We start from the raw sequence: 12405 nt of genomic DNA, 5'->3' as shown, positions 1-12405 counted from the left end.
CAAAAATTTAAAAACAAATGTCAAAATATTTTTTTTTTTAAAAATATTACATAAATTATTATGGATAATACAAGTCTTTCAAAATTTATCATCAGATATACATAAATCATTATAAATAATATAAATCTTTCAAATTTAATCTAGCATAGTAAACCTTTATAAATAACACAAATCATTCAAAGCTCATTAACTATACATAAATAATTGAAAGAATATAATAAAAAAAATTAAAAAAAATTGACCCACCCCAACAAGCTACCCAAACGAACTGACCTATTTAGACCCACCTTCAAACTTACACTGAAATAATGATCTAGCTTGCCTATTTTTTCATGGCAGAATAGATTAATCCGATGAACTTAACTTTTTTTTTACTCTAATCTAGGGTCGGTAAGATTTTTCATATATTCTCTAATTCCATCATATATTTTTTTAAGACTATTAAGCGAGTAGCAACTTATGGTATTGGCTTACATTTGAAGGAAAATGTGATGATGTAATGAAATTTTTATCTTTATCAACTTAAACTAATCATTAATATCGCTCACAAGCGCAATTCAAGAATCAAGAACTAAATGGTTGGATACAGATTTTGAACTCTATAAAAAATAAAACATAACTTCGGAAAACATGTACCTAATAATAACTGCTTAACACAACCATATTAGCTATACCAAAGACTCGACTAACTTCAACAAAGGTGTTGAGGATAGAAGTTTAATGCCTTAAGCAGAACATAAGGATGCTCTTTGCTTTACCAATAATTGCTTCAGCTTTTTAATTAGCTTTGGATCTGAGCACATGTAATCTTGGAATGACTCCCTCAAACATCGCAATAATATCTTGTGATCTTCATTTGGATCCATGTTGAGTAACTTCAAAAACAAATCTTTCCAGAGTTGGATGTTCCAATATCTGAAATACAAAAATTTGAAGACTATAAATTAGATGGATCGAAACTTGTTCAAACTTTGAACGCAAGGGAAACTTATTTTGTAAAATTCTATTTTAAAGCAAATAAATAATTTGAACTAGTTATGAGATCTGAGTTTTGACTAAAGAATCTATATACAAAATGAACCATATTTGGCAGGTTTTGGTGTGATATTTACGTATAACACGTTTGTGAACTCTGGCACATGATAAATGGTATGATAGCCAAAAGAGAATGTGATAGTCGTTGTGATAATCATGTCCCGCATCAGATTATAAATAAGAGTTTTAGTAAATTAAGTGACAATTCGCTAAGCGAAAATGGAAACGAATGGGATGTTTGCGAAGTTCAGTTAGTGGGAGGATCTCATTAATGGGTCCATACAGCTACAAATGGATAGTAGAACAGGTCATTGGAGGGAACAACAAGTTATTACCCAAGAAAAAGTGTTGTTTTCATGAGAACTGCAATTTGAACTTGAAAGATGTAGTGCTACATGTATATATTTATTGGATCCTAATATATTAGGTTGCAATGAATGCATCATGTTCTGAAGATTAGCGGATTCTGATAGCTATGTCTCACGTTGACTTGCGGAAAAGTTTGTATGGATTTATAGGACTACAAATTTGATGCCTTTAGCATCATCTATCCCATCTAGAATCCTGCCATTAGTGGATTGTTCATACTCCATGACAATAATATTTAAAGATTTTGAAAGATGGGACAAACCTTTTGTAGTGTGATTTAGGTTGGTAAAAGCAGTTTCCATCAGAGGAGTATCTTTTTTCAATCTCCATATATGTATTGTGAAGCATCAAGTGAACGACAACACACATTCCATACAAGTCCACCTGATCTCAAATGCCGAAAAAGGAACAGTCAAGTTATATAACAGTGTTGATAAGGACTATCCATAATGATTGATTACGTAAAATGTACCTGAAAATTCCAAGGCTTGTTTTCTTGCATCTCAAGGCAACGAAAGCCAGAAGTTCGACTATCTCCAATAAACTTGGTGCCTTGCGGAAAGAGATCTAAATCGATTCCTCTTCCCCAGTCGACAAGGCATAGACCCTGATGGATATAACCTGACTTGTAATGTAGCAATATCAACTGAATAACCATGCACATAAGGCATTTGGAAATTACCTGATCATGCCAAGATCCAGTACGTTTGCGGAAATCATTTTCATTTTCGGTTGGATCAACCCTAGCATTGAGTTATGCAAAGTTATGAATTTGACTAAACACTCAAGAAGGACCATGAAGTGTAACTGTGCAACTACTTAAGAATATAATATAACATAACACAAACAAAGCCTACAACGACCAGAAGAAGTTAAGGGAGGGTAACTCTCTTTCGCACTTCAGGAAAAGGTTTTACCAAACAGAGATCTGATCTATATTTTGGAGATTGGGAAAAAGGAAAAGAATTACATCATTCGGCAACTAGTTTCGAGATCGGAAATGTTTACTTCTATGTTTTACACAATTTCAACCTCTAGTACTAGGTTGGGAGTGTGGCCCTGGGCAATAGAGATTCAATTTGATTTATGGAATATAATTTAGCTGGAGATTCAGACCAAAAAAGGAGGTTTTTGGAGGAAAATTCAGGAATTACGCCACTATAATCTTCACACTACTTCACAATGGAGTCTTAACGGATGTGATATACATTGACAAGCTATGTTTTTAAAATGGAAAACAACATTGATAAGGTGCTATAATTAATTCCCAGTTTTGAAGATAGCATTTTTACAAATGTAAGATAGTTAAATGCTTCAATTTATTCCAAAAAAAAAAAGCTTCACTTCGTTGGTCTTCCATTATATCCACAAGTACTGTTGTATCTACAGTCTAACAAGCTTAACATAGAAAGGGGTAATAGAGGTTGAAGATGTCCAGAAGAACAGGAAGATATACTGCTTAGATACACTTGTTTCAGGTAAGTAGATTAGAAGTAATTACATATCTGTCTTGCGATGAAAATACTGACACGTGTGATAAATGGGTAAAATTGTGCCATGAAATCTAGCAAAAGGAAATAAGTAAATCAAGTCTTCGAAGCCCAGGGCTTCTAATCATAAAATGATAAAGTGCCTTCCTGTTGGTAATTCAACATGTTGAATTACCTGGAATACCGGATGAGCAGATTATCAGGTTTAAAGTCACCATGGATAATTTTAGCATCATGCAATGTTTCAAGAATTTGAAGCATTTCTATGGTATAATAAATGCACAACACTTCTTCCATAGACCCCCCTATGACGGCATTAGAATTTATGGCATCCTGCAGAATTTTAACATGAACCTTGTAAGGGGAAAAGCTTTACAACGTGAACCTGATGAATAAATGTATGTCAACCTGAAGCGTGCCATGAGACAAATAATCAGAGACCAGAACGCTGTAGTCAGAATAGAGGTGCAATCTATGAGCAAAGCCAAAACTGATCCTCTGAAAAAATGAGCTATAATGAGAAACGACTTTATGAAATAGATTACATGTAGATTTTTTGTCAAGACGTTCATTTACCTCTTTTTCTGAAATCCGCATATCAAGTTGCCGGTACATGTAAAATTCCCAAGGAAAGGGCGGTTTTTGTATCTGTCAGATTGGAAGGTCCGGAATCAATAATAACTTACAGTGAACTCTAATTTCGTAAAAGGTGAAAAAGATGTATAATTACTTTAAGGGCAACAACATCATCAGGATTGCTGTCGACATATGCTTTAAACACCTGAGCAAATCCACCCTGACCTGCACACCCTTTGATCTCGTACTTGTTTCCACCTTAAGCATTATAAATCCAAAATACTCAGAAGTCGAGCAGACAGCCTTCAAGCCTAGTATGATGGTAATAATAACAAAAGGAAATTTACTAGTACTTGACATTCACACCCGTTTGTCTTAAAATTAGAGTACTCATACTGATGATGTTCAGGAACACAAGCAAGCAAAGACTAAGAGATTGGCAGATAACAGGTTCTTAAGCCATCTTAAATTGGTTTTATAGAGGTCTTTTGGTAGATGCTTTCTAAGGAGACTGAAGTTTGTAAGTTGATGAGCGCTATATCTAAATTTTGGTTTATTAGATTTATTGAGAGCAAATTCAGTCCTGTTCGACTCCGGACTGCATTACCTTCAAACTTAAGTAACCTGAAAGAAATATTGCTTAAAGCGAAAAGGATGTATACAACACTGACATGGCTAGAGCCTAGGGCTCAGCTCCCACATGTAAAGGAGTAGAAACCTTCTATTTCCTACTTAAGATTATTAAACAGGAGAGCCCTACCATGGGAAATTATAAACTCCATCAAGTGTGCTTCACTCGGTGGGAAATAACCATTCATTTGACGTGGGGCCTCACACCAAATCAATGGTGGATGCTACACCGGGTAAAGCATAGTTGTCAATAATGAGCGTATTGCTCATAACGAAGCCCCGTGGCGGGGGCTACACGCACTGCACTTTGAAGTAAAAAACTTTAAATAATTTTCAGATTTTACAATAATTCTATTTTTCTGCATTTACAATAATTTTCAGATTTTAATTATTCTATTAAAGGTTTTTCAATAATTTTCAAATTTTACTTTTCTTAATTTTAGTTGTTAAAACTATTCTTAATTTTCAGATTTTACTTTTCTTAATTTTAAGATATTTCAATGCTAACAACGAAAAGTTTTTTTTCTTACTTTTCAGAGTTTAAAAGATGAAAAACTTATAAGAAGATATAAGGAAAAAATATATTGGATGGAACTATGGGAGGATGGTCAACCTAGACAAGATTATGCAACTTTTGCCAAAATGTTACAAAGAGTAGGATAACAAGGCTCAAACAACATCTTGTCGGATAATTTAAAAATAAAAAATCTTGACCAAAAGTCCCAACGTGTGTTAAGCAAGAAATGAAATATCACTTTGAAGAAAAGTTAGCCCAAAAAATTGTCATGGATTTTATACCTCACTTTGATGATGTTTTTGATATAGAAGAGCAAAGATCACTTTGAAGAAAAGTTAGTCCAAAAAACTGTCATGAATTCCATACCTCACTTTGATGATGTTTTTGACATAGAAGAGCAAGGAGATGATATCGATTCACACGGGGATCCCTCTCGTGGAAATCGGTCGACATCTATTTCTTCCTTGGTCAATTCCTCAATATTACAGCCCAAAAAACCACGGCAATTGGGTCTTATAAATGCTTTCTTTAAGCTAGATGCCAATAATCAAGGTGGTAAAGCACCCCAATTTAATAAAGTTCAAAAACCGAGGTCTGATGCAATTCAAAAATTTGCAAGGTAGATGTATGTTACAGGGATCTCATTCAATGCGGTCAAATATGACAACTTCAAGCCAATGATCAAAGCAATTGGACAATATGGTCCTGGGATGAAACCACTAGTTACCATGAGGTGAGATAACCACTTTTAAAGGAGAAGATCAACCACACAAAGCTGATTTTGAAACAAAATGAAGAGGAGATGGCGAAGAATGATTGTACTTCAATGGCTAATGGGTGGAGAGATAAAAAGCGGAGATCACTAATCAATTTCTTGGTGAATGCCCCAAAAGGCAGCATGTTTATTGAATCGGTTGATGAATCTAGCTATTCTCATACTCGTGAGAAGATGTTTGAGTGGCTTAACAAGTTCGTGCAAAAAGTTGGGGTGAATAATATCGTTCAAGGGGTCACCGACAATGTATCAAATAATGTTTATGCCGATGAGAAAATCTAACATAATAAGTTACATTTTTAACTTTCATTAATTAATTTGATTAACTAACCTATTATGTTCTTGTCCTTTACAAAAAAGAAGTTAATGGAGAAATATCCAAACTTGTATTGGGCCCCGTGTGCGGCACATTGTTTGGACTTGATGTTTGAGGACATATTCAAAATGCCGGATTCGAAGAGGGCACTTGAGCGGGCAGTCGGTGTTAACGGATATATTTACAACTAAACTATTTTGTTGAACATGATGAGAGAGTTCACTGACCAAAGAGACCTTATTAGGTCAGCTAAAACTCGTTTTGCCACTGCTTTCTTGACTATGAGAAGCTTTTAGCAGCATAAGCAAAATTTGAGAAAGATGTTTACTTCAGAAAATTGAAGTAAAAGAAAATTTGCGAAGGAATAGACTGGTAAACAAGCAGAGAAAATTATATCGATGCCTTCGTTTTGGTATTATATCATTTATGCTATGAAAGTTGGTGGCCCATTATTGGAGGTACTTCGGTTGGTGGATGGGGAGAAAAAGCCTATCATGGGTTATATGTACGAGGCAATTGATAGGGCTAAGGAGAAAATAGCAAGTCGTTGAAAATAAGGAAGATATGTACAAAGATGTTTTTGAGATAATTGACAATAGGTGGCAGTTGCAGCTCCATCAAGACTTGCATGCAACGAGTTATTTCTTGAACCCTGAGTTCTTTTACTCAAATTCTTAGATAGATGATGAAGTAGATACGAGGTTGTATAATGCAATCAATAGGTTGACTGATGATCCTGAGGCAGAATGAAAAATACATACATTGTTTTTAAAATACAAACAATCCGAAGGTCTTTTTGGGAAGGAAGTTCGAAATGAGAAAAGTGGAATCACCAGGTATGAAAATATATTTAAAGGACAAGTTTTTCCTTATTTTTTTGAAATAAATTCAATGCGAAATATTAATATAACTATTGTTATTAACTAGCTGCATGGTGGAACTCATATGGAGTTTCGACAACAAAGTTATAAAGACTCGCCCAGAAGATACTCAGTCTCACTTGTAGCTCTTATGGTTGTGAGCACAATTGGAGTGTGTTTGAACATGTAAGCCTTTATAATATTACATTTTTTATTTTCTATTACTTGTGAAGTTTTAAGGATTCATTCTCATGCCTCATGCCTTGATAAACTTATATAAATAAATGCAGCCTGAATGATTTGGTGTTCATTAGTTACATGCAAAGCTCTTAGACGTAAATACGATAGTCGTGATACCATCGTGTTAGAGTAGATGTCCCTGCAAGCCAACGGTTGGCTAGGGAATTTATTGACTCAAGTGAAATAAACAATCTTTATTTTAATATAATTTAACTTTTTATGGTCTTGTTATACTTTATCTGTATACCCATGCAAAGCAGCATAGATAAAGTCCTTGATTATGCTTTAATACAAATGAATCGTAATTCGATGTTGAAACTCATTTGTAAACACTGCATATTCTAAATTCGTTCCTAGTCGATTCAGCCGCCTAAAACAGGGATAAAGGCCGCTTGAGCTCGAGACTAGCATCTGTGATGTTGTGTACTGCGTTTATTGGTAAGGGCATAGAGATGTCCAAACATGCAGATGGGTAGTCATATGATGATTATATCGAACAACCCTCCCTCGGACTTTCAAGTGGTTATCATTCATCGAGAGGATAAGTCCGTGATTATGATTGTACACCATTAGTCCTTACGACCCGAGACAACACTGAGGCTCTATATGCTAGGGCTGTGCTTTGACTCGTTTACCGGCTCCAGGAGAGTCATCAGGTGGCGAGGTTGGGTATAGTTGCGACACATATAGGAGCCAGTGCATTGTAGTCGGGGATTCACCGCTCACCTACGGGTGTGGATATCCTATGTGATCTAATGAAATAATAGTGCATGGAATCTCTGGCCAGAGTACGAGATGTACGTTGGAGAAGGATCACATAGTTATCGAATTATTATGCAACCCTCGATGAACCAATGGTTGCAGATTCGATCGGGATATATGAGATGAAGGGACCGTACTGTACGTTAATCATAATCGACTGGTTCTTGCAGGCACTATCAGTGATACCTAGGGGATCATGGGGCGATGCTACTAGACGCTCTTACCATGATCCGATGGGTGCGATCAGAAATGAGTTCTGACATTCTTAATCAAGGTGTTGATGAAAAGAATGGGGCTAACTAGGGTAAGCCCGAATAAAGGAATTGTCCTGAATCACAAAGAGTTGTGAACCCACGGCTAGCTGTATCCCTGAACCATTGAGGGTCACACAAGCACTGGATTATTTTGTCCCCGTTGAGATAATAAATTCAAAGAGTTGGATTTATAGAAAACATTGAGAGAATAAATTCAAGGAGTTGAATTTATATTATGATATAGTAAATTCAAGGAGTTGAATTTATGATAATTAAATTTTGAGAAAATAATTCAAGGAGTTGAATTTATGATATAGTAAATTCAAAAGTTGAATTTATGAAATTTGGAGAGAATAAATTCAAAGAGTTGAATTTATAAAATTTGATAATTTAATTAATTAAACTCAAAAATTGGGTTTATTAAATATTAAATTTTGGAGGTGATAAAATTCAAGGAGTTGAATTTACAATTTAAATATTAAATTCAAATGTTGAATTTATAATGTATTTAATTTATTAAGCTCAAAGGTTGAGTTTATTAAATATTAAATTAAATATAGTGGGAAGTATGTTTAATGGGCTTGTAGGAATACAAGTCCAACATACTAAATAATTAAAGTTCTTAATGGACTTTGATTAATTAATTAAACTAGTTGGACTAGCCCAATTAATTAATCAAGCCTATTAATGTTAATTATGGTAATTAGGTCATGTAATTTTTATTTTAAAAATTTTTGACCTAAAATCATAGTCTCCACAAAAATTGGAATATGAGATTTTCGAGACTTATGGGATGCAAGTTTTTGGAATCTTTAATTAACTTAATTAAGTAAGTAATTAATTAAGTTAATAAAAGATTAGAAAATAAAATAAAGATTTGATTTCTTACTTGACTTGATAGCATCCGAAAGGTTTTTGAAATCTTTTATATAACTATCGGCTCTTCTCAAATCACAGGAATAGGGCTCTCGAAAATTCCTTCAAAAACAAGAAAAATTTGGCTTAAAATTTTTGAGTCGAATTTTTCGTATTATATTTCTACGCAAAAATTCTTCTAAATTACTAGTGCAATTTAGAAGAGGGACAAATCATCTAGTCGTGGATCTGATTAGAAGAAAGGAGTCATTGAAGGAATTTCGTAGGGATTCATCAAGAGCTATCTCCACTAAACCCGGAATAGTTGGAGCCGTGTGATTAATTCACCAAAGTATGAAATTATTAACGCCCTATGAATGTTTATGATAAAATCATACGAGCGCCCAAACATATTTTGATTGTCAAAATAAAATAAAAATTTTAAATCTTCCGCTGCGTTTGGGCGTGTAGAAAACCGAGATCCAACACATCGATCCTATCATATTGAGATAAATAGATGATGACAATGAATGGTTGGTAGAGAGACTGGAGGATGAAGAGGCTGACTTTGCTCGTGATGGTGATTATTTGACTTGGCAAGTTGTTGCAGATGTTGTTGGAGTAGATGAAACTCCTTATACATTGAGGAAATCCAAAAGGGCCCCGAAGGCAACCCTTACATCTACACGGGCCTCAATGGCGACCACATCTAGACCTACAGGAAGCTCGAAGGCAGCCACATCTAAGTCTAGACAGAAAAAGCCAATAAAAACATCTACTACACTTAATCTTGTAGATGAAGAGGATAAATTCGACTTTGATGAAGAAAATGAATCAAATGAAGAAGATAGTCTCGATCTTGATGAAGAAGATGAAGATGAAATTTATATTATGTTTTTCTAGTTTTAGAATTGAGGTATTATATGCTTTGAACTTATATATTTGTTATTTAAGCATGAACTATTGAATTGATGTTACTATATGCTATATATTATATATTTATATGCTTGTGATGTTTTATTTTCAAATAGCTATCGCTACACTATTCGCTATGCGCACATGCAACCTTTGCGTTACGAGGCGCTACGCACGATTGACAACTATGGGGTAAAGCATACCCGGTGCAGCTATTTTCCCCCTACCACCATCACAACAAAAAGTGTTTAAAAGTAACTTTTGTTAAAAAAAATATTTTTTTACGAGGAATCTGTCCTTTTTTCTGGATCTAAATTATCAAATTCTCCATCTTAAAAAATATAATTACATTGATAAACAGTATTTTAAAATAAGATCTGACATGGAATCGATTTCAATACAAATAACAACGATCTTCTTATGGATGTCAATATAAATTTAAGATAAGCATTTAGCTGTAGAAAAGAATGGAGTGCGATGCATTGAGATTATATAAGCCACCCCTCCTACTAGAATCAAATAGGCATGAATTATTTGTTTTAGAACTTATAGATTGAACAATATCATTGTTTAGAACTAACCAAAGATCAATTCTCGAACAATGAATGTCGAGAGTCCAATGGGAGCAAATCAGTCTCCACATGGTTAAGATAAACAAAAGATTTAATATGTGTGTGTGCATTTCACAGATACTAAGTTTCTTGCAGGCTAGTCTTTGATGTCCTCACATGATAGTAGAAGAATTATAAATTAATGTGTGCAAGTACCCAAGATGATTTGTTTACCTATATCAATGGATTTGTTCCTGCCTGATTTCAGAAGCGAGGATAATGCCACTTTTCCAGGATATGGTCTGTTACTTGGATGGTATCCCTGAAATAATGTCTGTTGCTTCCTTTTGTCTATAACAGAAAATGGCAAAACTCGAATAGAACTACTGACCTAAGTGTCTCACCTCATACTGTACGACTTGTGAATGCAGATCCTTCAATAGGTTCTTTATGGTTGCCACTGACCACGGATTAACAAAATTTTCTTCAACATCACGACTGTCCCCATTTTTAGCCTACAAACAAATTATAAAGTCGCCTGAATCGCATTTTGTTCATTCAGAAAACCAGATTCTTATGAATCATTAATCAAAAGAATCAATGTTGTGTGATTAATTGTGACTTCTCAATAATTACACACATATGCAGCAATGAAGGAGGCAATAGACGATAATTAGAATTAATCGCCAAGTTGTGTCCTATAACTCTTAAGTTTTCATGTTGGATTAAGAATTTATATGACTAGTCCCCATGTTTAATTAAGGAAGTGTAGCACACATTGTAAGTAGCATACTTATCCAATAGATGATAAAACAGTCACTGACTGTAACGCTAATTTATCTTAAAAAGGTCGGTGACTGTTATGCTAATTTAACTTTATTATTACTCCTTAGGACAAGTATAACAAAGATGATCAATCTTTAATCATATTCTAAAGAAACTACAACCACAAAACAACAGCACTATGTTAGTTGTTAGGAAACTTGTTTTCTGTCGCTACTTTTCTATACAATAGACACCATGAACTAACTTGAAGCATACCTTTTGAAATGAACCATTTGTTACTATTTCCGAAATTCTCTCGAGAAACAACACCTGTGCTTTCTTTAACCTCCTCAATGGCTCTGCCTTCCTGACACAAATACATCCCGATTCTCAGTGACAATAATTTTATTTAAAAAGTCTTTCACTCAAATTCACAAAATATATACATGTACATGTGACTGTAGAAAAGGGAGCTCGAAGAACCTTGAGATGCCAAGGTGATAAACCATAGAAGCATCAATAAACCTGCCTTTAAGTTCTAGAAACAATGCAAATGATTCATAAAGCATAGCTTTATGAATACAAATCTTGTTCTCCTCCATTTCACCATAAACTCGTTCATAGTCAGACCTACCATCCATCTAGCATTGATTCAAAAAAGCACAAAAACATAAAATTTAACCCACAAAGTAGGAATTACAAGACCGTATGCTCAAATTTAAAACATAATAACAAGATAACAAAAAACAATGTAAACCATAGAAACAAGAATTTGAAAGTATCATGGTTATCATAGAAGCATTTCAAAACTGATGTGCAAAATCATGAACGATATGGTAAAGTCAACAGCAAGGAAAAATGTTGATAAAAATAAAAACATAATCACAAAAATTTCGAACTTAAACCATGGGAAATTCCTGCATTTTCAAAAGAAATTAAAATTATATCAAGATCACGAAACAAAAAGCAAATCAAATTGAAACGCATAATATAGAAACCAAATCTTGAGAAATCTGAACCGGGCGGATTTTGAGAGCTCGTGAACATGACACTCAAACTCATGAATCGGATTGATTAAATATTACGTATAGAAACCAAATCTTGAGAAATCTGACGTCGTCCCGGTACCGCGGATCGGATTTGAAAGCACCTATACAGTTCAATAAAAGCTCATCAAAGCTCTTGGAATCGCCCTCATGAACTGAATCTACAGTTTGCGCTGCTTCATAGATGGAACTGAAGAATAAAAGGTAGTAATTGAGGAGAATGACTAAATGTTGTACGAGAATGTAAATTGTGTATGGAAGCAAAGGTTGGAGAGTCACCGGAGCCAAGGTAAGAGAGGATCCCCATCGTCAGTGGATGTGACCGTCGGATTCGGTGAAATGACAGCCATGTCCGATTGCTCAGTTTTCCTTCTGTAATTGGAAGGTGAGGAGAGGAAATGGCTGCTTTGCTTTTCGAAATCTGAACCGGGCGGGAAGTAAGGTTATCG

At 34.6% G+C, this 12405-nt stretch overlaps 1 protein-coding gene across 4 annotated transcripts; it reads right to left on the bottom strand.

Annotated features, from left to right (window-relative positions):
• Positions 1–505: 505 nt before the first annotated feature.
• On the bottom strand, positions 506–12405 carry LOC142535731 (mitotic checkpoint serine/threonine-protein kinase BUB1). Of its 4 annotated transcripts, none has more exons than XM_075641838.1 (14): positions 12236–12405; positions 11996–12146; positions 11357–11551; positions 11187–11273; positions 10550–10660; positions 10380–10467; positions 3625–3728; positions 3471–3542; positions 3303–3392; positions 3070–3227; positions 2087–2147; positions 1877–2011; positions 1667–1788; positions 506–915 (listed from the first exon to the last, which is right to left on the bottom strand). In XM_075641838.1, the coding sequence occupies exons 1-14, from the start codon at positions 12304–12306 to the stop codon at positions 726–728; spliced, it is 1635 nt and encodes a 544-aa protein (XP_075497953.1). In that variant the 5' UTR covers positions 12307–12405; the 3' UTR covers positions 506–725. The 4 variants fall into 4 exon arrangements, with proteins under 4 accessions (XP_075497953.1, XP_075497955.1, XP_075497956.1 ...); XM_075641840.1 differs by having other exon boundaries at positions 11363–11551; XM_075641841.1 differs by having other exon boundaries at positions 507–915; positions 11187–11277; positions 11394–11551.

The sequence above is a fragment of the Primulina tabacum genome, chromosome 2 (assembly GCF_025594145.1).
Source record: "Primulina tabacum isolate GXHZ01 chromosome 2, ASM2559414v2, whole genome shotgun sequence".
In the NCBI taxonomy this organism is placed as follows: domain Eukaryota; kingdom Viridiplantae; phylum Streptophyta; class Magnoliopsida; order Lamiales; family Gesneriaceae; genus Primulina; species Primulina tabacum.
The sequence above is the reverse complement of the archived record's forward strand: the minus strand, read 5'-3'. Positions and strand labels throughout refer to the sequence as shown.

Bases quoted from the DNA above. Each gene is read 5' to 3' on its own strand.
- LOC142535731 (XM_075641838.1), bottom strand. From the start codon at position 12,306: ATGGCTGTCATTTCACCGAATCCGACGGTCACATCCACTGACGATGGG. The intron at 3,729-10,379 runs GTAAACAAATCA...ATAATGCTTAAG, and splicing joins GAACAAATCCATTGATATAG to GTGGAAACAAGTACGAGATC. The intron at 2,148-3,069 runs GTAATTCAACAT...ACTCAATGCTAG, and splicing joins CTGCTCATCCGGTATTCCAG to GGTTGATCCAACCGAAAATG.